The sequence below is a fragment of the Urocampus carinirostris genome, chromosome 3 (genome assembly GCF_059441175.1).
Source record: "Urocampus carinirostris isolate Australia breed hairy pipefish chromosome 3, RoL_Ucar_1.0, whole genome shotgun sequence".
NCBI lineage: Eukaryota > Metazoa > Chordata > Actinopteri > Syngnathiformes > Syngnathidae > Urocampus > Urocampus carinirostris.
The window spans coordinates 36,709,240-36,735,469 of record NC_142351.1 but is presented as its reverse complement, the minus strand read 5'-3'; the positions used below and the strand labels follow the sequence as shown (position 1 = coordinate 36,735,469).

General features: G+C 38.5%; 2 protein-coding genes across 2 annotated transcripts in view; one reads left to right on the top strand and one right to left on the bottom strand.

Moving 5' to 3' along the window:
* Window positions 1-20,594, top strand: part of gnai3 (guanine nucleotide binding protein (G protein), alpha inhibiting activity polypeptide 3) — a 32,305-nt gene extending 11,711 nt beyond the window's left edge. The window contains exons 2-9 of the mRNA XM_088331671.1: window positions 2,761-2,803; window positions 3,163-3,304; window positions 5,326-5,483; window positions 8,252-8,380; window positions 9,750-9,879; window positions 9,972-10,125; window positions 13,583-13,783; window positions 15,149-20,594. Of these exons, the coding sequence (XP_088187797.1) occupies window positions 2,761-2,803; window positions 3,163-3,304; window positions 5,326-5,483; window positions 8,252-8,380; window positions 9,750-9,879; window positions 9,972-10,125; window positions 13,583-13,773 (947 nt within the window). The 3' untranslated portion in view covers window positions 13,774-13,783; window positions 15,149-20,594. The remainder of the gene's footprint in view (window positions 1-2,760; window positions 2,804-3,162; window positions 3,305-5,325; window positions 5,484-8,251; window positions 8,381-9,749; window positions 9,880-9,971; window positions 10,126-13,582; window positions 13,784-15,148) is intronic.
* gnat2 (guanine nucleotide binding protein (G protein), alpha transducing activity polypeptide 2) lies at window positions 19,120-25,972 on the bottom strand. Its single transcript, XM_088331672.1, has 9 exons — window positions 25,665-25,972; window positions 23,657-23,699; window positions 23,342-23,483; window positions 22,998-23,155; window positions 22,780-22,908; window positions 22,576-22,705; window positions 22,350-22,503; window positions 20,439-20,647; window positions 19,120-19,867 (listed from the first exon to the last, which is right to left on the bottom strand). The coding sequence occupies exons 1-8, from the start codon at window positions 25,768-25,770 to the stop codon at window positions 20,457-20,459; spliced, it is 1,053 nt and encodes a 350-aa protein (XP_088187798.1). The 5' UTR covers window positions 25,771-25,972; the 3' UTR covers window positions 19,120-19,867; window positions 20,439-20,456.
* Between the last annotated feature and the right edge of the window lie 258 nt (window positions 25,973-26,230).

The window sequence follows — 26,230 nt, the reverse complement described above, 5'->3', positions numbered from 1 at the left end:
AATTGAATATTGTAACCAAATACATGTATTTCCCTGTACTAACTCACAAGCAGAGTGTTTTTCATATAAAAACAAAAAAATAGTAATCTGCTGGAGACTGTTACCCAAGATATGCTTCAGCGTGTTTGTCAGGAGCTGGAATACTGACATGACATGTGCCATGTCTCAGGCGGTGAACATATTGAACATTTTTGTCAGACCGTTCACATGATTCACATTTTTTTAAAATTCTCATTCAGATTTGGATGAATAAATCTTATGATCTTCAACATTAATACTTTTAAATTTAGTTTGCCTTAACCCCTTAAAATTATGCCGGCCCGCCGGCAACCATCAGGCTATTGAGAAGCAAAGACGTGTCTTCACAATGTCACAAAGTATTATTGGAAAGCATTTACAACTATTTCACAGTGTCTAAAAAATCGCCAAAAAAAAGTACGCAGCTGCAGAGGTGTAGAGCTACAAACACATCATCTCCAAATGGTTTCAAGGTGTTGCTTTTCAAAAGAGACCAAAACCGTCGTCGGTGTTCTTCAAACGGTTCAAGAGCAGCATTAAATTTACTTTGGGAATGTGTTGTTTCAGGTTTTTAGACAAATTTTACAGGATTGTTAAAGGGTTTTAATCATGTACGTTTGGATATCTACATCTCAAAGGATATTAATGTAAAACACACTGTATTTTGACGCAGAAGGATAAGCAGTTAGACAATGAAATGGTGTCACTTTTATCCCATTTTGAAAGATTAAATTAATTAATTAAAATGGGCATATTTATTCGATATGGCAGAGAGTGATAATTCTGATTATTTTGTGTAGTCCTGTATTCTTTGTAGCTTGGTTAAAAAGTGGTATTAATTATTTGCCATAAATATTTTAAATCTTTCTTTTTTTAAAACAAAAAACATTTTAATACAATAAAATAATCATTTAAATTCTGCACATGTGTACCGAATTAAGACATAGTAAAGTAAGAAAAAGTTTTCTTATGTGGCACATGGCAGATAGTGGTGCCAATTTCATTTTTATTTTAAAAAAAAAAGCCCTCTGACAAGATATTATTGATTTCATTCGAATGTTGAATTTCATTTATTTAAATAAAAAATGTAATTAATAATTAGCAAAGTTGTCTGATAAAGCAGGGGCAGGAATTGATTTTAATTCAATTAATTCAATGAGTTTAAGCTTAATTGTATCTTAAAATTAGGTAATTTTATAATATGTTATTTTTATAATCTACCATTTTAGGTAAAATTGCCAATTATAAAGATTGATTTGTGTAGGGATTGTATTTTTTTAAGTTAAACATATCTAAGACTAGTGTTTAGTCTACTGCTGCATTATTTTTAACTTTGGAGAACCCATGGGTCACAATTTTCAAAAGGAGAAAAGTTTTTGAAGGATAAGCGAGACTACCGTAAATTCCGTACTATAGAGCGCACCTGATTATAAGCTGCACTCACCACATTTTAAGAGGAAAACCGATTTTGTACTACAAGCCGCACCTGTATGTAATAGCCGCATGCGCCCACATTAAAACATGTATCACAATCACAAAATTAGCCCAAACCCGGCTTTTGAGTCATGTGACTGAATATTAAGTACACAGTCTAAAAACCACAACCGGCAAAATGAACAGTAAATGATACCGGTACTTAAGGTTTGATGCAGACCTGCAGAGTCCGGGTACCCGTTGAAACTAATCCAAGGAAAAAAAGTCTATATTTCCAAAGGTAAGGGTGGGAAAAATATATATCCACTATTGTCCGCCGCGACAACAGGTCTCACTCACCTTTACCCCACTTCCTATCAGCCCGCGTTTGCTCCGCCCCTCTTTTATTAATACGCAAAACATATCAGAATAAGTGTCTCAAATAAATACATTACAAAAATATACAGGTGCAAATACATATTATACATCGGTTACACATATTTACAAAGAAAGACGGTATACCGAGAGAGTTTTCAAAGCTTTAATTATAATATTATAACTTTCATCCCAAACCGTGCCTGTGAAGGGTAGCAAAACGCTACGAGGAACCAGCTCACAACACAGTTAACGGGTCTGTTAAAACAAACATATCGTAATTGTAGAAGCCACGGTAAGCCGTCCTCATATTCCTCCCTAAAACTGGCATCATCAAAGTCGTCTTCCCCAGTATGGGAAAGAGACCTTGTCGTATAGAAATCGTCCAACGCTCCCTTATTCATAAACACGCTGGCAACACGCTCGCAAAGTGAAGTTTACATGCAGTAGCCCTATTTCCTTCTTTATCGGACTGCTCGTTTGCTTTTAGTTTGAAAGCCACGTCATGTGCCTTTCTTTTTTCAATTTGCATGATGAGGATATGTCTACGCTAATTTAATTTGTGCACAAGATAAGAAGTTGCTGTCTTCCTCGGCGCATATATTCCACCGGTCTAAATCTTACCTTTTGTAGTCGAGCGCCGCTGGCGGCTGTTAGAAAAATTACATAAAGTGGCCGCATCACTGAATAAGCCGCAGGATATAAGGTTTGGGAAAAAAGTAGCGGCTTATAGTCCGGAATTCACGGTAAGTCTATACGTGTGAATAAACTACTCTAATGATTGTATGCGATTTCCGTTTTGGTAAAAGTTTGCCACTTTCAATTGGAAATAGGCACATGCTGTTTTTCCTTTTTCTTTGTTTGTATTTTAATATACTGGAGACAGATTATGCTTTATTATCAGTGAAATCTGTGGCTGTGTTCCTACCTAATCTGTGTCATTTTCTTTTGTAGGTGCTGGGGAATCAGGGAAAAGCACACTAGTCAAGCAGATGAAGTAAGCATGAACTATGCATTGTACAATTTGCATTTTTTTGGGGATCCCCATTGTATGCGGTAACAAACAAGGTTCCCCTGTGTGGAATTAAAAGAGAACACTCATTTTGATGCCGCCTGGCAGCAAAAAAGCCCTACTGTTTAGCACAACATGTTAAACAAAGGCCACCGGGGCCAGTCATAGCCTGGCAAGATATGAATGGCTTCCCTCGGTTCCCACATTAGACACACTGCCTGCTCTCAGGAGCCTGAATTCCATCTCTAATGACATCTTTCATCAAATGTTGCCCCACATGAGTTCAAGCCGATCTTCTCTTTTAAATATTTATACAACCTGAAAGCTTTTTCTTTTATTGCTAGAATCATTCACGAAGATGGCTACTCGGAAGAGGAGTGCAGCCAGTACAAAGTGGTGGTCTACAGCAACACCATCCAATCAATCATGGCCATCATCCGGGCAATGGGCCGTCTTAAGATCGACTTCGCCGAGGAGTCCCGGGCGGTGAGCTTCCGGCACAGAGATCACTCCAGCCAACAAGAGGGGTCGGGAACGTATGGCTCCTTTCATGAGCTTAGAGATAAGTTAGGGAGCATAGTAATCTTCTCTGTGACTTTCCAATTTTAGTGTATGCAAAGCCAACGTCACTCAGCTAACCAATAGTTAAGTCAAAAATATATAGGGCAAAGTTTCGACTTCAGTGTACATTCGTAGTCTTACACCAACAGAGCCAATTTGGCTGCCTTTCTATAAGGAATTATTTATATAGAAGCTCCTTTAAAATCTTTGTTCACTGTTGAGACACTTTTTGATGAAAACCCACAGAACAAACAGTAAACACCCAAAGAAAGTCAGCCTAACACCTGGAGCAATTTGATTGGGTGAGCAGTAGGGGTGGGCAGATCACTGCACACATAGCGCATTCCTTCTTGTTTGCAGTATTTTGTGAAGTTTTATGATAGGAACTTTGCTCGTGCCCTGCTTTAAAACCATTATTTAAGGCAAAAATGACGGTCAAAATGAGCCTCAACGATCTTAAGTAACTGTAGGACAGAGACAAATTTAAGGTGGTTTGTTTCTTGATATGGGACACAGGCTTTATTATTATATTATGGATATTATATCATCAAACGTCACACAGTGAAAAAAATGTGCTGAAAAGTTACTGTATTTTCCAGATTAAAATACACACTTTGCACTTAAAACACCCGATTTGGCCAGACATTGTTTGCCTTTAAACCCAGTACACATTATATACATGTAAGAATATGGCGGATAAGATTGGAATTGCATACAGTAATTATAAGTATGTGTTACCATGCAAGATTTTACAGTAATACTGTATTCAAGCAATGCATTTGCAATGATTCATCAAACTGTTAAATATTGCTGATCCAAACTGCAGAACGTTGTATGTAACTAGAATCAAACCCTAGTTGTGGCGGTGGGTGTGCCGACACTTGACACTTTACCACTAGACCACTAGTGGTCCAAAAGACATAGGACAAGGAATTAGATCTTATCTCATTATCACACTGTTATTACTCACAGTGCCAGGAACACAGATTTGTCTGGTGCATTCTGATAGATTAAACGGTCACTCTACTTCTTCATCAACACATTTTGGATTTTGGAGAATGAAAACAGAAAGTCTTTTAACACAATACTATACAAGCACTTTCACGTCAGATGTACGCTTATTGTTGCAAAGGTGAACATGTGGAAAGACTGTTTATCCGAATGCACTATGCAAATCTGTTTTGTGACACTGTAAAAATTGTGTGATAATGGGACAAGCTCTAATGCCATTTTGTATGTCATCTGTACCACTGATGGTCTAGTGGTAAGGTGTCGGTGCTCTCTCAGTCAATACTCGGGTTAGATTTCCAGTACATACAATGATTTGCAATTTTTGTCAGCGACGCATATTAATGCCATCCATCCATCAATTATCTGCACCGCGTATCTTCAGTGGGGGCGCTGGAGCCCATCCCAACTATCTTCGGGAAGTGGGCAGGGGAGCCAGTCACAGGGCACTCAGACAGACAACTCACTCCCTCATTCACACCTAGGTACAATTTGGACCGGCCACTAATGCATATTTTTGGAATGTGGGAGGAAACCATGAAAGCACACTGAGAACATGCAAACTCCGCACAGGAGGATTCGATCCCATGACCTCAGAACTGTGCCGCGGACGCGCTAACCACTAATCTGCTGTGCCGCCCTCATATCTATGCATTACATCAATATATACCTGTCCTGTACACACAGAAGCTCATGCACCTTAAATACTGGTTTCAAGAGGCTATTCTTGGGGGGTGCGCCTCATAGTGTGGAAAATACAGAAGCTTTTGTCTGGACAGCAGATTTGGTGGTTTAGTTGAGTTTTGTCTTAAATGTTTGGTGTGATTCTCAAAAAAAACATCAAAATACTTAGCTTTCTTTGAGTCAAAAAGGTTCCCGACCCCTGAACCAACGTGTCGTGATCTGCACTTAACAGAAAGGAATGTGCTCGTACTCAGGACGACGCCCGGCAGCTGTTTGTGCTCGCCAGCTCTGCGGAGGAAGGCGCCATGTCGGCAGAACTCGGCGGCGTGATCCGGCGCTTGTGGGCCGACAGCGGCGTCCGAGCTTGCTTCCAAAGATCCCGAGAGTATCAGCTCAACGACTCGGCCGCATAGTGAGAGCCCTAGATTGCTTTGTTTCGATGAAATGTCTTCCCACCTCTGTGCAGGGTTCCCACGGATACTTGAAAAGTCTTAAAAGGCATTTAAAAGTTTTACATCCAACTTTGGAAAGTCTTATAAATATGAACATATAAATATGATTTATATTTGTTTGAACTAAAAAGATTTAGTAACATTTACCAATTGTGTTTTTTTTAATAAATCACAGATTGACTTTGGTGGCAAAAAGTATCAAAACGGTGATGTGGTCTCAGTCGGACGCAAGTCTTAGGTCACAATACACATAACAACATGTTTAGAAGTTTGGACCGTGGGAAAGTCGCCATGGTTAAATGCGGTGCCTGGTCATGTGTCTGTGGGAATTGGAAATAAAACATTGGCAACAAAATACATTGGTACCTCTTCATAAGAGCTAAATTCGTTCATCGATCACGCTCGTAGCTCAAAGTGCTCGTGTAACAAGCAAATTTTCCCCGTATGAAATAATTTCCTGAAATTCCTTAAAGCATTGAAGTGAAGCCTAGATAGCAATACAACGCATCTTCCTGATCACTAAAATCGCATTCAAATAGTAACTCAACATAAAAATATGGTAATAAGATAAATATGATATTAACAGGATAAAATGCGAGTTTGGTATGAGCACATACCATGAGGCGGGTGTGGAGAAAGGGCTGGCCGAGTAAAGGTGATCGCAAATTTGCCAACTTGTACCTATTCCCCTTATTTCATACATTGTTCTATCATTTCAAATTGTGTACGCCATATAACAATGATTATATAGGAACATTTTTTTCTCAAAAGACCGAGCTGGTCTAGAACATTTCAGATCTAATCCAGATCATCTCTGTCACTGGTAGCAAACGACAAGGTTATCGTAGATTGCTAATATTGGCGCGGTATTTTACATTCTAGTCTATATTGCTTTCAGTAAATAGGTGCTGCATTGTTTTTGTAAGTTTTATTATGGCAAATGAAGAGAATTTGGATTTGTAAAAAAGGGGGGCAATTGACGAACGTCGACAGGTACGTGATCAAGAAGGTGTTGATGATACTGAAGCACTTACTGTAAAGTTAAAGTTACTGTAACTTTAAAAGAACATAAACATGAAACTTTTTTCTAGTAGTAGCCTTTGGGATTGCTCATGAACTGGATTATCCTTCGTAAAGTTTGAGAAATTTTTCGTTTTTAGTTTAAAAAAAACTCATATACCGATATTCTCGTATTTAAAAGTGTTTGCAAAAAGACGTACCATTGTATTTCATTCTGCTGCTTTGGAACCTTTACTTTATTCCGAGCTATTATTTGTATCCATTGGCTTCTTATGACATTTATATCAGTTTTTCTAGGCATTACACCTTCATTCTTGTCAGATTTTAATACGAATCTCGCTTCTGCCTCCTTGGTGCATCGCTTCCACTTGAGCCCAATTCAAGCAAGACGTGTCTTGTTTTTAAAGGTCGCTGTGTACGCTTGTTCCTCACTTGATCGCATTCCTCAGTAGGAGCAGAGAAGGAGCACCTACGGCCATTTCACGTTCAAGGCGAAATTTATCATACAAATGCCGCAAGGAAAGCATGACAATATACTGCATTTAAAAACTTCTTCCTCCCTCACACCTCGGTGTTGTCTCCTTCACTCTTGCGTCATCTACCAAAGACCTGAGAGTATATATATATATATATATATATATATATATATATATATATATATATATATATATATATATATATATATATAGATAGATAGATAGATAGATAGATAGATAGATAGATAGATAGATAGATAGATAGATAGATAGATAGATAGATAGATAGATAGATAGATAGATAGATAGATAGATAGATAGATAGATAGATAGATAGATAGATAGATAGATATAGAATTTGAATACGGCATTTTTGCTAATCTGGAATAAGTGTCACTTTCACTGTAAAGAACTGAAGAACATGTAGGTTGTTTTGAAAACAGGCAATCCATTGAGACACTTTGTCTCTACGCCACGAGAGAAGAGGGAGCAGTACAGTCTGCTCTTACTCGACTCATAATGTTTATCAGACACCCAAATAGAAGCCCATATTTAGCAACTGTGTTTAGAGGCCTTGCTTTTACAAAATCCACACCTGAGAAGAAAATACTTAGGCCAGAACGGATGTTGCGTATAACCTAGTTAGCGCAGACACTGTTCAGAGATATTTTTTTTATCCTTTGTGTACTGTTTTTTTTTACACATTCATTTATTTTGCTAAATCATGCTAGCTCCCAAGTTAAGTCAGGTGAAGACATGTATCAGGATTTGGTTTTCTTCGTGTCTGTGTGTAGGGGAAAGGCAAGGTTAAAGAATAATTCAGGCCCCATCATGCTCTCTTGTTTTATTGAAAGTGTTTATGTGTTCCAGAAACAAACCTTCATGTTATACTTCTATAATTTGTGGCCTGATTTCTTTAGCCTGTGACCTTTTTTTTATTAAGTGGCTTCTTCTTAGCCTGGCCATGACACTTAGCAAATCACTTATTTACACATTTGAATTTGTATTATTATCATTATTAGTTGTGTTAGTTTTAGTATTATTAGTTGCAGTAACAGTAGTAGTGGTATAACTAGTCATAATTTAAATAGCAGGGCTTCACCCAATGGCTCAGTCCTGAATCCCAAAACCAATGTTCCTTGGAATTGTTCTCGGAGTTGAATGAATGAATAGTTCTTAACGCTGTGATGGTATCACGTAATCGCACTTTTTCCAACTTTCTTGTGCTGCAGTTACCTTAACGACTTGGATCGGCTCTGTGAGCCCAACTACATCCCGACACAGCAGGACGTGCTGCGGACGCGTGTCAAGACCACTGGCATTGTGGAAACTCACTTCACCTTTAAAGAGCTATACTTTAAGTCAGTAATAGTTACATTTTGGGACAGGTGGATAAAGGTCTTGGCACCTAAAACAGGCAATCGGGGTCTTTGAATCTTGATTTTGCCATGTTGATCATATACTCAGATTGATGGGCGCCAAATCGATTATATCATGAACCAGTGACGTACGGTGGAGTTTGTGCCTGGTGAGGCACAATAAGATTTATAAATAAATGAACCTACATCTCTTTGAACTTTCGATTAGCAGGGCAAGAAAGCGATATATAAACAAAGCACAGTAAAAAAATTGTCTGTCTTATCTTACCTTATAAATAATGTCTGTGTAATGTTATATAGGTATTTCTTCCTTATGAAAAAAACTCCATGCAACAAAAAGTCTTGACATGCTGTTAGCTTGGTAATACTACCATAAATTAACCTGTTTAGAGCTGAGGTGTGCGGCAAATCAGAATCCTTGGTCCCAACATCCCCTCTGTATGAGCAGTGTTGGGCACATTACCTAAAAAAAGTAATTAGTAAGAGTTACTAGTTACTTTATTTAAAAAGTAATTGTGTCACCCGGAGATTCCAAAATTAGACTCTTACTCTAAAAGTAACTATCTATTACAAATTACAGTATACACATTGAAGCCAGCCCCCTAAAACTGATTTTAAATAATGAAAATAAAGAGAAGAAAACAAGTACACCAACCAGTGGAAGCGGTGAAGCCTTCATTTTTTGAGGCTTGTGCAATCTTGAGAGCTTACAGTTGAGACACTCCATATTCAATTTGCCTTGTGTCTTTAAACTATATATATAATTCCTTCTGAATTTCTGGGTAATGCCTTAAGACATTTTATTTTTTTCCTCTAAGCATGGTCTAGTAAAAAAATAATTTTATAAATAAAAAGACCAAAATTCAGCACTCTTTTACCGTAAATTCCATGCTCACGTTTTCCACATTGATATAGTGGTTCCTGTATGAACCCCAAAATGCAGTAGACTTTGAGATTCAGGGTCTCCATTTAATAAGTAACACAATCGAGTTACAATATTTCATCATTAACAAGTTATAGTACTCGTTACAGAAAAAAGTAATTGCGTTCCCCTTTAACGCGTTACTCCCAACGCTGTAAATACGTGACATACTATTCGCATCAATAATATAATTCAATGAGTTTAAAAAAAAAATCCCGAAATCATGAAGTTAAATGAGAAATAATTTGAACACTGAATACATATAACCATTGAATATATTTTTGATTTTATGTTTTGATTATGAACGTTGAAGCACAGCTTCACCTCCCTTCCCTGACTGCACTCCGCTGCCATGAACCACAGTTGACTTTTTTCAATGATGTTGAGACTAAAGAGATATAAATACAGCCTTTGGTTTTATCCGTCCAGGATGTTTGATGTAGGAGGTCAGCGCTCGGAGAGGAAGAAGTGGATTCATTGTTTTGAGGAAGTCACAGCCATCATTTTCTGTGTGGCTCTCAATGACTACGATCTGGTCTTGGCAGAGGATGAGGAGATGGTTTGTCAGTTTTTCTCACCCCGTTTCGGACGTAAATGTTAACGTGCTTGGGTGTGTCAGACGCCATTCTGGTGCTTTCTTTTTCCTCTCAGAACCGCATGCATGAAAGCATGAAGCTGTTTGACTCAATTTGCAACAACAAGTGGTTCACAGACACCTCCATCATCCTCTTCCTCAACAAGAAGGACTTGTTTGAGGAGAAAATCGGCAGGAGTCCGCTCACAATCTGCTACCCGGAGTATACGGGTAGGATAAACCGCTGTATCCTTGTTATGTTGTATTAATACAGATTTTGTTTTCTTAAAGGGACAGTGTGTATTATAGGAATTTGCATTTATTTGACATAACATGAGTGGTTAGCGCATGTGCGGCACAGTTCATGTCTTGGGAACCTCCTGCGTGGGTTCAAATCCAGCTCCAGACTTCCTGTGCGGAGTTTGTATGTTCTCCCCGTGCTTGCGTGGGTTTTCTCCGGGCACTCCGCTTTCCTCCCACATTCCAAAAACATGCATTTCTGGTGAATTAGCCGGTCCAAATTGTCCCTAGGTGTGAATGGGTGAGTGAGTTGTCTGTCCCCATGTGCCCTACGATTGGCTGGCAACTAGTTCAGGGTGTCCCCTGCCCACTGCCCGATGATTGCTGGGATGGACTCCAGCACCCCCGCGACCCTACTGAGGATAAGCGGTGTAGCTAATGAGATGATGAGACTCCCCGAGAGTGACCTGACATAATTGTCCGCCATCTTACTGCTACAGGTACTCAAAAAACAAAAAACTCTTGGAAGGGCAAGCAAAAAATGAGAAGAGAATGTTGCAGTTTGGTCACTTTGAGAGTCCGTAGTTCGTATTTTTTTTCCGTGTGCTTTTCAGTACTCGTCCTCGGTTGCATGACACAAAACATCGACATTTAGTGGTCAAATTATACACAGTGTCCCTTTAATTCATCAATATTTATGTCCTTGTTTTCTTATGATTGTAAAATTTCTCATTTTGTAAACCTTTAACCCCTTGACGGACTTTTGCTAAACAAATACGTGTCCTAACAATGTCACCAGTGACTGAAAAATGTCATGCCACATATCATTGGGAAGCTTAAACTCTTGGGATTCAAGACATTTCAATATATACTCATCACAGAAACATTACGATCAGTCTGAAACAAGATAACCGAAAACTGTAAAAATCGGACAGTTCAATCAATAGCGCTTGGAACCATTCTCTGCAAATGTGGTGTCGTTACATTCACGAGGATTCAGTAAATCCAACCGTGTAGAATATTTAGTCCAAAACACGCAACACCGACAGATAAAAACAATCCGCTTAAAGGCATTCCTGGATTGTTTGATAAGCGTCATTGTAATCCATCTGCTTGGCTTCAGTACTCCCCTTTAAAGATAAATAGATTCATCAGATAATTTTCAATAATTACATTAGCCTCTGAACTTTTGATTAAACTCCTTTTGGCCAATTGCAAGCTTTTTCCATGATATTTTGCCTGTGACGACCTATGAGGGCCTTATTGAAGAAAAAAAAACGGCAAGACCCTTTCAGGTTCAAAAATCTTTAGCCAATAGTGACCGATTTAAATGTGGATTGACACATTGGTTAGCCAAAGAAATTTCCAATGTAAATATGGACAAATTTACGGTGTATTTTCTGATCAGAGCCAAAAGTAAATTGCGCAAAGCTAATCATGATTCATTTTTTACATACCATTATTACACGCAAGTGTGCACAGTCACTGTTTGACTCCTGGAAAGAGAAGTCAAACCTTTACATCTCTTTCACAATGTCTAGAAATTGGCTAAAGTAGTCCGAGTTGGTGTGTGAGGTTGAGAGGTTCCTTCTAGAAATAGTCGGACTCACCTCCACACACGAGTTGGCACGACTCGTAAAGGTCTGTGGGGAAGGCCTAGCAGAATCTCCTGTTAGAAAGAGTTTCTATTCACACCTCTAGCAGAACTTTGCCCATGTCCCGAGAGAGGCGGGGGATATTGAGTCCGACTGGACCATGTTCCGTGCCTCCATCGTCGAGACGGCTATTTAGAGCTGTGACCGTAAAGTAGTCAGTGCCTGCCGTGGCGGCACCCCTCAGACCCGTTGGTAGTCACCGGCGGTTAGTGATGCCATCAAGCTGAATAAGAAGTCTTATCGGGCCCTCCTGGCCTGTGGGACTGTGGAAGCATTTGGCAGGTATCAGCTGGCCAAGCGGAATGCAACTTCGGCAGTCAAAGAGGCAAAAACTCGTTCATGAGAGGAAATTGGCGAAAGCACGGAAGGCGACTTCCGAATGGCTTTGAGGAAATTTTGGTCCACCATCTGCCATCGTAGGGGGGGAAAAGCGGTGTGCCATCAACACTGTGGATAGTGAAAATGGGGCGCTGATGAGCAAGACTCGGATGTTGTGAAGCGGTGGCCAGAATACTTCGAAGATTTCCTCAATCCCACTGACGTATTCCTTTGTGGAAGAAGATCCTGGGGACTCTGAGGTGGGATCTCGTATCTCTGGGGTTGAAATTACTGAGGTGGTCAAAAAGCTCCTCGGTGGCAAGGCTCCGGCGGTTGATGAGATCTGCCCGGAGTTCATTAAGGCTCTGGATGTTGTGAACTTGTCAAAGTTGACACGCCTCTGCAACATCGTGGACATAGGACACAGTACCTCTGGACTAGCAGACTGGGTTGGTGATCCCCCTCTTTAATAAGGGGGGCTGGAGAGTGTGTTCCAATTACAAGGAAATCACACTTCTCGGCCTCCTTGGTAAAATCTATTCAGGGAGGGTCCGTCAGGAAGTCGAATCTTAGATTCCAGAGGAGCACTGTGGTTTTCATCTGGGCTACATGTGTTTTGTAGACTTGAAGAAGGGATTTGACCGTGTTCCTTGGAAAGCCCTGTGGGAGTATGTGTTACCGCACAGACTTAACCGGGCTGTGCGGTCTCTGTATGCTAGGTGCCTGAACTTGGTTCGCATTGCCGGCAGTAAGTCAGATTCGTTACCAGTAGGAGGTGGACTCCCCCAGGGCTGCCCTTTGTAACCAAATATGTTCATAACTTTTATCAGGTCTTTTACAAGTCATTTAGCACCCGGTTCCCTACGAACAAGTGGTGATCGGTGTAGTGGAGAGGGAGCTCCCATAATCCGGGCGCCCCCCGGCCCAGTATCGAAAGGCAGGCGCGGCTGGAGTGCCAGCGGACCCTGTACCTTTCATTGTTGTGAAGAAAGGGCTGAGCCGAAAAGCAAAGCTCTTGATTTACCGGTCAATCTAGATTCCTACCATTACCAATGGTCATGAACTGTTGGTTTTGACTAAAAGAAGTTTCCTCAGCAGGGTGGCTGGGCTCCCACCTTAGAGTTAAGATGAGAAGCTAGTTAATCTGGGAGGGACTCAGTGTAGAACCGCTGCTCTGCTGCATTGAGAGGAGCCAGTTAAGGTGGCTCTGTCATTTGATAGGGATGCCGCTTAGACGCGTCCCTCGGGTGGTTTTCCTTGCCAAAGTAACGTTTCCTGTTAATATGAGAAGAATCCACCAATGCATGAAACGTGTAAACTAAACAATCACACTTGGCTCTAAACAAGTGAATTGCCTCATCCAGTGATGATGTTTCCTTTCCTTTCATTAAACGTACACACAATTGAAGTTTATCTTTGTCTCCAAAGTTTTGTTCTGTTTAACCATTCTATGCAACCTTTGTGCATGTGTGAAGGAGAGAACACATATGAGGAGGCAGCAATGTACATACAAGGCCGCTTTGAAGACTTAAATAAACAGAAGGGCAGCAAGGAGATCTACACACACTTCACATGTGCAACGGATACCAAGAATGTGCAGTTTGTGTTTGATGCCGTCACTGATGTCATCATTAAACTCAACCTGACTGACATCGGGCTCTACTAAAGCCACAAAGGTAAGAGTGGCAAATAACTGTATTATGCAAAAATATGTACTATTATTCAGAGCACCTGCCCTTTTACACAAGTAGAACAAACTATAAGAGTGGAACATAGAAATTGCTAAAAGATGGCATCCATATATTTTAATTCTATTAAAAAAATAGTTTGAATTAATACAAAAATACTTGTTTTGAAACAAAAGATGCAATATTTTGCTTTGAGTCCAAGCAACTTATTGCAACTTTTTGGGTAACACAGCAAACAACATTATGTTTGTATCTTAAATCAAGAACCCCGGTTTTGGGGCATTCGATCAATAGTAAACCTTTTTTACTTCTTTTCAAAAAATTGATAAGTTATAATCAAAAAACAGGATTTAGGGGAGTTTACATTTATTTAAGTTTTTGTACAATCCGACCCATTTTTTTAGATTGTGACAATAATTGTTTGTTGTGTCCTCCAGTCCTCTGGTTCTTAGTTTGAAGTAGAATAATCTAATCTGATTGTTTAAAAACAAATTGCACTGGATGAAGCAATATGACCAGCTTTTTGTTAGCTCTTAGTTGTGTTCTCCACACAGTTTCTTAGTTTGAAATAGAATTACCTAATTGGATTTATTCAAACAAGCAGCACACAGCATGAAACTAAATGACCGGATTTTTTGTAATGTTTTTTTAATCACAACAAGCCATTTCTGAGAGGTTTGCTTTTTATGAAACAAACTAATTTATTTATTAATTACTGAAAAACAGACACAATTGTTGAGAATATGTTTTACAAAATAACTGAAATCCGGGCCGAATGAACAAATTCTTGCTCAAGTGTGGATCCCTAAAAATACAATTGCAGTCTCATGTCTGACTGCTAGAGATGGCAAATGTAACATTTATTTGTGTAATACGAGTGGCACCAAAACTAAAAAAGTATTTATTTATTTGTGTATTATATCGGTCAGAAGCTGACATTTATATCTCACCATCTCTATTCATAACGTTATAAGTATTCAAAAAGAAAAGTTTAGCTTGAGTTCGATCTTTCCAGTAGCGCAAGAAAAGAAACATCTCGTTTTCTATTGCAGTATTCTTAAGCAGGAAATACTTCTTGTTTTAGTAAAGAAAATCCCTCTGCTAGAAATATTATTGCTTTATTTTTATTTTTGTACATTTTATTTTATGGATCAGTATGACAGTACTGTCATGTTTTTTTTGCCTGCAAATGGTCCAAAGATTGGTTTGCTGAATTTTTTTCATCTAAATTGGATGATGAGGCCTATTGAATGGTATGAGAATAAGAATAGAATAATAAGAGTAGAATCAGTCATCATCCAAAAAGAGTCTACAATAAACTAAAAAGTATTTACCTTTTGTATTCCACAACAGGAGTCTGGTCATCTGGCTGCTATGCGGTATCCGCATATTGTCCAGAGTTTTTTAGAAGGACCAAGCTGGTGCCGTCTGCAACGACAGCCATATCCACCCAGTTGGGGATTTGCTGCCAGACTCCCTTTTCTCGACCTGTTTTTTTTCTGGGACGAACTGATTGGTGAGAGTAGCTGACGACTACTTGTGGCTCTATCCATCCAGAGACCATCAACCTTCAATTATTTCAGTTTTGTCACACACCAATAGCTGACCCATTGGTACACTCTTTATGGTTGAGTGTTTTATGCACGTTTTTCATTTTTTTAATTGGATCACAGTTGTGCTGTCGATTTTACATTGTATCCCGAGTTTACTTATCAAGTGTAATAAATTTCACAGCAGCACAATCTGATTTTATTGTATTGTAGATTTCACCACTTCACTAAAGTTATTAACTAGTTCTTTTTTCTGAGGAAGCTCAATACTCAAGATAACCCTTGTACCTTTTGTTTCACATCCGTCCTCATTCCCAATGAAGCCTGCTTTTTCTCCCAAGTCCTGTTCAAAGAAAATTCCGTTACCATCTTCTTACTTTACAATGTGCATGTATTTGCCCTGCATTTATATTGACTCATTTTAACATCATCATGCGTAGGAAGAGCACTACGCTCCCTTTATTATGTTTGAATCAAAAGCTCCCAACAGACATCTGATTTTCACCTTGAAGACTTTGAAAGGCCACTTGCAAACAAAGCGCTGAGGGTGAAATGTACATTACAAAAATGTCAATATTAGGGACACATTTAAAGCATGTTGACCACAGGCCTGTGTGGTGTGAGGCGGATATCAAAAAGGAAACCGAATTTAAATAGAGGCACATAAATGTTGCTGTTTTATTATGTTCCCTAATAAGATTTAAAAAAAAAAATAGGGATGTTGTGATTATGTATGTGTATTTTTATCTCTTGGTAACTATCTTTTCATGCTTGCAGACATGAAAATCTCTCACCTTTTGTAGAGATTCACCGTTTTGAGGTCAAAAATGGTAACCTATGTGAAATGTGTAGAACCCAGAAGAAAATGTTTTGATGGTGGTGGGGGGCAGTTATAAAGCCCATTATTTTTCACACTCAAGTAGTGCCTGATTTATCTCTGGGGATTATCTTAGCCTATTTGCTACCTTGTTCAGGAGCAAGCTAGCTGTAGGGAACAAATCACCACAGTAATTGAGCTAAGCAAAATGAAACCTGCTTTCAAGCAACCGACTTGAGGCTAAATTCAGCCAATATAATAAACTTATCAATATTTTTTTGGGCTGTAAAGTGTCCTGGAATATATGTCCTCCATACCTCTCACCTTTTAAACCACTGACCCATTTTCTGACATTATTTACACTTCTGATGTGTCCTAGATTGCCTCAGAGGGTATAAGTCATCTGACTATCACTTACCTCACATGACTCTTTGTTTCGATTTGCGGATAGTTTTTAAAACAGAGGATTCTAATGAAAAGAAAACTGAATGCTGAATGTAATAAACAATTTGCGTCATTGCATTTCAGCTTATTTTGCAGTGGGGGATAAAAAACTTAAAGGAGGATTTTTGACTGAATATTGCTCAGTGAATCCATATTAAAGTGTGAGACATCCCAAAGGATATCCTAACAAAAATCATATAATATTATAAGGTCATATGGTATTTTGTGATTTTAGAATATAATTAAAATTTGCAATATTGATCTATTTTTTTCTATTTTTTGGGACAGACATTTGGAGAAAGAGTGTTAATTAGAGGTAAGATCTGGCCTAAAAAAATCCAGCCCGACGCGGCCCCCAGTTATTAAATTGCAAACCAGCCTGAGCCAAACCAATTAACTTGATTTAAGGGACCGAGCCGGAAGCACACACGAATTTTCATATTTTATTTGTGAGGGCTCAAGAGGAGGAAGGGTGTTTTTGTCCGTCTCCGAATTTCAGGTGAGGCTCGTGCCTAAGATCTTACCTCTAGTGTCATTGTATCTCAGTCTATGACCAATCATAGCTTTGCCACAAAAAGCAAAAGAATGGTGATTGGCTGTTAGCCAAACTGGGGCAAAATCAAGTAATGATTCCTAGACACCGAATTTTATGATAAAAGGTGGACTTTTTTTCTAAACTCAACTCTACAAACAAGCTGTGCATTATTTATTTATACGAGTGGTAGCCCTTATAAACTATAATTCAAGTTGACCTTTACAATGAGGTCACACATCATACTTTCTATGGGATTGGTATTTGTATTTATACCCTCTGTGGATTAATTATGAGAGACATTTATTTTCAAAGCTTTATTAGCAATATAAATTTAAATTGCCAGGATATTTTTCAACATGATTCTTGATTTAATTCCTGACATTCAACCACTTAGCAGTTTTCCCCCAGTAAGCATTATTCTTAAGTTCAATCACATTAAATAGAATTAGTGTTTAGTGATAGGTGGAAACCTATACCAGGTGTCATCAACAGTCCCAATACCAGCATTTTTAAGGTATAGGTTCTTGTTAGAGGGCCCCTCTAGTAGCTTTTTAACAATCACAAACTTGAAATAAGAGGAAAAGTAAAATGCCATTAATCAAATGTAATACTGTAATCCCTCGGTTATCGCGGTTAGTCGGGACCAAATCCACCCGCGAAAAGTGAAAATCTGCGAAGTAGTGACGCCCCTTCAAAAATGCTTGAATAAAAAAAAAAAAAAAATATATATATATATATATATATATATATATATATATATATATATATATATATATGTGTATACACATATTTTTTTTATTTTTAGGTTAATGGGGACCAAAACCACCGCAAAAAGTGAAAATCTGCGAAGTAGCGCCGCCCCTTCAAAAATGCTTTAAAAAATAAATAAATATATATTTTATATCTATATATATATCTCATCTCATTAGCTGTACCGCTTATCCTTATTCGGGTCGCGGGGGGGCTGGAGCCCATCCCAGCCATCTCCGGGCAGTGGGCAGGGGACACCCTGAACTGGTTGCCAGCCAATCGCAGGGCACACGGGGACAGACAACTCACTCGCTCAGTCACACCTAAGGACAATTTGGACCAGTCAATTCACCTGAAATGCATGTCTTTGGAATGTGGGAGGAAACCGGAGTGCCCGGAGGAAACCCATGCAAGCACGGGGAGAACATACAAACTCCGCACTGTAAGGCCACGCAGGAGGTCCCCACGACCTCAGAACTGTGCCGCACACGCGCTAACCACTGCACCGCCGTGCTGCTCTCTCTCTCTCTCTCTCTCTGTCTCTCTCTTTCTCTCTTTCTCTCTCTCTCTCTCTCTCTCTCTATATATATATATATATATATATATATATATATATATATATATATATTTATATATATATATATATATATTTATTTTGTATTTTTATTTTATTATTATTTTTTCAGACCCGGTTAATGGGGACCAAAACCACCGCGAAAAGTGAAAATCTGCAAAGTAGCGACGCCCCTCCAAAAATACTTAAACATTTTTTTTAAATTACAATATTTTATTTATTTATTTTTTTAGACCCGCGAAGCTCTTAACCCGCGAACGTGGAACCGCGAAGTAGCGAGGTCCCACTGTAAAAAGGAAAATATGGCAGGTGATAAAAGATGTTATTTTGTAAATATGTTATAGTGGTATCAGTATGTTGTATCAGTATGAAAGCCGACAGAAGAGTTTAGTATTGGTCAGGAAAAACGATGTTTTGAAAATCCATAAACATTTCATAACCTTTGGCATTGATGTGATGCTTTTGTTCAGCCAGGCCTATCTCTGGTTTTGCATGAAAGATGATATTTCTCAAACAGTTGAGTTCTTTTTCTTCAAGTATGTGGTTCGTATTCCATCGGTTTGTTGTTATCTATATATTCTTTTCCATTTGGAACAGTTGAGCCTCTGAATGCTGTGAATGAGTGAGTATCACAAAAACACAAGGAGAGAGAGATCTGTGATGCAGCTTTAATTCAGGACTCTACATTTCATAAGAAAGGACAAACTGAATGTGTGTATTCCCTTTTAATATTAAAGCTTAACCATTCCATATAGTTTCCCTCTTGCTTTCTTACACTCTCTCATATACACTGTGTATATGTAAAGAATACATCGCATATGTGTTTGATTATTGTTCAAAACAATGATGGATAAACTACTCTTATGTACAAATTTTGTCTAACATGTTTGCCCATCCGGAATAGATACTTCAATGTATGGAAAACATCAACTCTATTTTAAATTAGATACAATTTGGTTTGTAATCTGGACAGTCTGCAAACACTGAGAATCAGATATTTGCTCTGCAACAATTTACAGTTATATTAAGACCACACAGACTACGGTACTCAAAGACAAGGATGCAGTGATGCTACACACAAGTTTTAGCCTTTAACTCTTGAGTCATTGTTTTTTTTTTCATTAAAAGTTGGTTGTTTAAAAAAAAAACTCTGTTGAAGTGAAGCAAAAGAGTCTTCAAATAGCATCTGCAGTTTTTTTCTTTGCAACTGAAGAACCAGTAAAAATGTGGATGTCCGTCAGGGGGGTGTTTGGACCCAGTCGGGCATGACCAGCCCTGTGTTGCAGGAGGAATGTGAGATTGGACATAGTCTCTTGGCATTAACACAATGAATAGGGAATCTTTGCCGCTCCATTTGTATACATCTCAGTTAATGCCAGTACGAAAGGGACAAAGTGAAGTTCTGCAAAGACGAAAGAAAGCAGAAATTCAGTTGAATCTCTGAACAGACGTACAACTGATAAAAAATAATATTTTTAATGCTGCTTCAGTGGTCTGGTTGCAATGCAAAAAATGTTTCTTTGACTCACATACACAAAAATAAAAACTTTTTTTTTTACTTCCACCAGATTACTGGCCAAATTGGTTCAATACAAGCAGAAAAAACAAATTTTTCATGTAATGTGGTGCTTAATTTTTTTGGGGGAACCAGAACTTTCTAAAATATTTTCATAAAGGAACACCAAAGAACTATGGTCTTTCTTGGTGGAAAGCTAAATCTAAAGCAGGTTTTTCTTGGTGGAAAGCTAAATCTAAAGCAGGTTTTTGCTACTCTCTGTGGCAAGCGTGACTGATTTGTCATGCTTATGCTAATTATTGTCGTTTTTGAATACCAAGCAAACATTTTCCATTGATGTCCCATGACTAGCAGCTTACTTTCCCTTTTCGAATTTAGGAAAAATCTAAAAAGTCAAATCAAATGAATGATTCTGACGTCAAGATCTTTCTTGTATGACATGAGGGTCCTTGCATACCTACGACTTTGGGGCAGCTTAGAAGAGACCGCAGTCCTTAAGGTTCTCCTTGATGATGATGTCTGTGACAGCGTTGAACACAATTTCAACGTTTTTAGTATCCGTGGCACAGGTCAGGTGCGAGTAGATTTCCTTAGCGCCCTTCTTCATGTTCAACTCCTCGAACTGGGCCTTGATGTAGTTACTAGCGTCGTCGTACGTATTTGGACCTACAACACCATACATGGAGTGAAGATTCTTTATATGACTCGGGCATTACTTGACTTTTACAAAATATTATATAGAAAGGTTGTGCATTGTGATAATCTGTCCAAATTATATTGTCAACCTCAACAAACAGATCTCATTTGTGTTTTAGTTTGCAAATGAACCAGGTCAGTGACCCCCAAGTTCATAGCTTTTATTTGTTGTTTTGTAGGAATTTATAATTTCCATTTGGTTCTAAAAAGATAATTTACATTTTTTTCAACAGTCCATGTCATTGATATATTGCCCATTTTGCACATCTGGTTAGCTGCTTCTCTTGCACATCTGTTCTCCCCTGCACTATCGTACTCCAGTGTTATTGTTATTGTATAATGACCTGTTTACCTGACTGCCCATTTTGCACATCTGGTTAGCTGCTCCTCTTGCACTCTTTGCACTACTGTATAATACTATACATAGCTATAAATGATTTAGCATATTATTAGTACTTCAATACTCTAACTCAGTACAACATTTATTTACATCAGTACATTCAAGAAAACTGTGCGGGTCAGATGTATCGACATTTCGTTTTGTATACACGTGTACAAGAATGACAATAAAGTATATCTGAATCTGAATCTATTTCCCATCTCATCTCATCTCATAAAAATTGATGTAAATGCTAACAGTGTGGCATCATAGAGCTAAATTTGGGATAATTGGTAGTGTCTTGTTTCAATATAAATGTGTTTCTTTGGATAAAGGATCTACAGGTATATGTCAGAAGGTAACAGTTCACAGAGAACAGAATGTCAAATAAGTTAAATTTGAGAAATCAAATCCTATTATCTCAGAATTTAGAATTACCACAAGTTCATACATATATGTGCAAAATGAGAACTAAAAAATACAGTACTTGTCTTTTGCCCTTGCGAACTGAGATACTCCATTTTGAATTGTGGTGAAGTCCCACTTAGTCAAATTGAATCAAATCAGTTTATTTTTGAATTCAACTTTCAACCATTTACTTATATTTTATGTATCGAAACCTTTGGGGAATTGTTTACACTCCTATTAGTTTTATACTTCCTTTCTCTCCTCCGGCTGTCTCAAAACCATCAAGTCTCGCGATTCATAGTTTTTTAAAATACCACCAGGCGTACTTTCATACAGTTTGTTCCTTTAACTCAGGGATTTCAATCTCGGTTTGACTCTGGGTCCGGATCTAGACTTTCTGTTCTGAAGCGGGCCGGATAAGTAAAACAATGTTGACTCCAAAATTTTAGATTTGTCTTTCAATATTATGCTTTATCATTCAGCATACAACCTACCCTACATATTATAATCATGGAAGATAAGGGATCTTTTCTAAACACAACACACTTATTCACATATCAACGACTGGGGAGGCGGGGGGCCATGTTAATGTTTGCCATTAAATGTGTTAATTGGTGTATTCTAACAGTTTAGTAAATGCAGTTTTACACATGAACCAACTCACCACGCAAAACTCAACACTGCCCTCTAGCGGCTGGAGTGAGCATTTGGTTTTGATGTATTTATAAAAAGATAACCTTTGATAGAAATGACTTAGAGACTCGTTTTTTTGACATACTCAAAAATGTATGGCAGGCCAGATTAAATCATTCAATGAGCCGGATCTGGTCTGCATGTTTGAAATGCCTGCTCTGACTGATATCTTGATTTTCTTTTTTTCTTTACCGTCATAGTCCGGGAAGCAAATGCTCAGGTGGACTTTCTTGATCTTCTCCTCAAAAAGATCCTTCTTGTTGAGGAACAGAACAATGGAGGTCAGCGCAAAGAACCTGTGGTTGCAGATGCTGTTAAATAGATGGAGGGACTCGTGCATTCGATTCTGAAAGGGTCAAATGGGAAAAGTGTCAGTATTTTTTCAAGTTCCACTCCCAGGACTATGTGGCCGACTCACCACTTCGTCGTCTTCTACCAGCACCATGTCGTATGCACTGAGGGCGCCGCAGAAGATGATGCAGGTCACACCCTCGAAACAGTGGATCCACTTCTTTCTCTCAGACCTTTGGCCTCCCACGTCAAACATCCTGCGCACCAAATAGGTTGTTAGCGCCCGGATTCCCAGGAGCAGGGTGGCGATGTATCCGCGTCTGACCCTTACCGGAAGTGCAGCTCTTTGCAGGAGAACTGTTCTTCGATGATACCAGTCGTCTTGACTCGAGATCGCAGCACATCCTGCTCCGTGGGAAGGTATTCTGGTTTGCAGATTCTATCCATTTCATTTAAATAGCTGAAGGATAAACACAACCATCTGACTTCTGCGACCTTAAAACGATTTTCCACCCTGTTTGTTTTTGAGAGCTATAGAGGTTGACTCACTAGCCGGCCGAGTCGTTGAGCTGGTACTCAGCGGCTCTTTCGAAGCCCGACTGTACCCCAGAGTCCTTCCACAGCTGCTGGATGACATCGGCCAGCTCAGGCGGCATCGTGCCTTCTTCGATGGAGTCTGACAAGTTCTGCAGTTTCTGTGCGTTCTCCTGCAGTTATTCCAGAAGCGAAATTCTGTAAGAGCTCCTTGTCACCATACCTCATTAAAGTCAGTATAACTTTGATTATTACTGTATACGTGTCTCTAATTATAAAAAATGAAGGCATGGATAAGCTTGTGTTTCAGAGTTTGCATTGTAATATCAAGACCATGTTGTCAAAGTTTCATAGGAGACCTGGGCAGACGCAGAGCCAAAATCAATCCCCAGCATTTCCATGCCTCTGATGATAGCAAGAGCGGACTGCAGTATATTGCCATAGATGACGGCTCGAAACTCCAGTTGTTCCTCTTTGGTATAACCACCCTGATGCAAAATCCTGAACACAAAGTGCAGCGCAAAATGTTTGAAATAACATACATTTATCTTCCGTTCCTAAACGGAAGGGAACTGCTTGTCTTCCAAATTAAAATTGTTGCACGACTCAAAAAAAATAAATACTGAAGAAACTGTGATGGAAAAGTAATTGCAATTTAGTTAACGTTTGCTTACTTCATTTGCTTGACAATGGTGCTTTTGCCCGACTCACCAGCACCTGCAACAAGAGGTTAATGTTAAGCAGATGTTGGTCGTCTGCAGCATTAACGCCCTTCGGTCCATAAAGGGCAGAAGAATGCGTTTTAATAAAACCTAAAGGTGCAGTCTGGAGGACATTGAATACGAATGTAGCTTCCTTTACTCCCAACTTGCTCTGTCAGTTCGGTAGTGTACATTTTACTCTTGGTCCCTATCTAAAATGAGGTATATTTTCAGTTGGAAAAGATCAAAATATTCAGAGTAACAAAATATTTTGTCAAATCGAAAAAAATCCAAGGTTACTTTTTACGAGCATTTTTTTTTAATGTTTTAATCTTAACTTGTAAAAAAGTAAAAGTCACTCAAGCTATGAAAGAGTCCTTCGCATCCCTGAGATTTGTTCAAGCCGCTGAGCTACTTCTTCCACAGCTATATCAACGAGGTCAGATAGAATAATTTGGTCAAATATGTTTACAAACTCAGATTGTTGACTCTCAGCCCTACAAAAATCATTCTTGGAAAATTTAGTTAGATTAAAATATATAAAAATAATTATAATAATCTTGTGGTGAGGTAAAATTTTCTTGTTCCTGTGTCAGATTTTTTTGCCCAATGAATGCAATTTCTATTGGAGAAATATTTGTTGCAAAATGACAATAAATATGCTTCAATTTGGATGAGATAGCATAGGTAGCTAGAGTTGCTCCATTTGAGTCTCATTTTTTAATTTGATACAAAAATACCTTTAAAATGTGTTAATTGTTGAGAAATAATATGAGCATATAATTAGCGAATGGAAAAAATATTTTAGGAGGGGCAATGTTAAACCTGAAGGTTGTGTAGGTTTTTTTCTTCCTCTATACATCTGGATTTCTTTGGAGGTTTTTTTAATTACATTTTGAACATTTACCAAAGGAAAATGTAAATCCAATTATTTTTAAATTTTATTATAATGAAAGGAAAATAAATGCTGTTTTGCTAGTTACATTTTTCTGTATCTATTTTGAAAATATATCTTAAAAAAATGATTGGATTACCGGTATTTGTACCCATTCAAAGTCTTTTGGGGTATATTTTTTCCAATATAATCATTATTTTGTTTAGAATAAGATCAAATATAGCCTTTTTAGAGAAAAACATTTTGTTCAATAAAAACTGCCAAGTATTTTTCTTTTGTAAATCTTGACGTCTCAACATGACCTGAAGGATATTACTTGAAGGTGAGGTGTCTTTTCGGACTAACGCGTTTGCAGTAAAATGGGAGGAAGGTCTCCGAAATATTCATATTTTTGTGTCATCTGAAGGTTCAGCAGAGTCCTCTGCAAGTAGATCTGCCTTAAACCTGTTAGTTAATTGGATTGGCTGCTCTGTGATTCATTTAGACCAAAGGCTATGATCTTTTAAGCGCCAATGCCCTTACATAAGAGCACAAATGTCTTTTCCAGCTAATTTGCTTTTCACACTTTTCCACTTTTCTTTAAGAACCTTATTTGGAGTCCTGGAAACTGCATGATATCATTCGTTTTTGTTGTTTATTTTGCCTTGAAGCCTTACTTCAGTGTTGCCAAGAAATCTCTGATGTTCCAAGGTTCCATTGTAGAAGAAAAATGTCTTGTGCAGGAAAAGAAGCCTACACAACATCTCAATTATCCTCTTGGAACAGAGTTAACAGGAAAAGGAGAGCTTCTCTCCAAGTTCCGAGATATATAGCAAGCCAACCTGAATTATTATATCTCAAACACTATATGTCACAAATATCTTAGTACTGATTCCGTACATCCATTCTGATTTAACTAAATGATTTCTAAATCTTAAGTAGCCTCTTTAGGTTAACCAATCAAAATATTATTTTATTTTTTTTACTTTCTGACTCCTAGCTGACTTCCTTGTTCCAATCTTTAAGAAACAACGAGATCCTCAAAACATTATTTTTTTTTCACCGACAAAAAAAGAGTTTCTTATGATGTCCCTCTACTTCGCTTACCCAGCAGCAGAAGCTTGACTGTTTTGGAGTCTTTGTCAGCATCTTCTTGAAGTTGCTTTTCCAGCTCCTTTGATTTTTTGTCTTCGGCACTTGCTCCAGCGCCCATTCTCTCTGCCTCCTCACACTCAAGATCCTCTAGGAAAGAAATTTTGCCGACCCTATGTGAGCTGTTGCAGAGAATCCTGGTGGAGCACTAATCGCGCCCAAAGGTGATTTCTGAGCGGAAGGGATTGGAAGGGAGGTGCTTGAGTCTGTTGGCTTGGCTGGCGTCTTATTGAGTCACTGATCAGATAGGACTCTCAGGTCTTCTCAAACGTAAAACCACAGTATAATTCCTTGTTCTTAAACCCTTTAGGAAGGTGAGGCCTCTTCCTGATTGGCCAATCAATATAATTAGCCTAATGAATGTGAATGATGTCAACAGAAGGCTGACTACATTATGCACACTTTCACTTCTTATGAAATTCGTACAACATTTAAAAGAGGATCGGTTTGGATTTTACACATATATATACAGTACTGCATCTTTGTTGGACAAGTATTGTATTTTCTGGTCTATAAGGCGT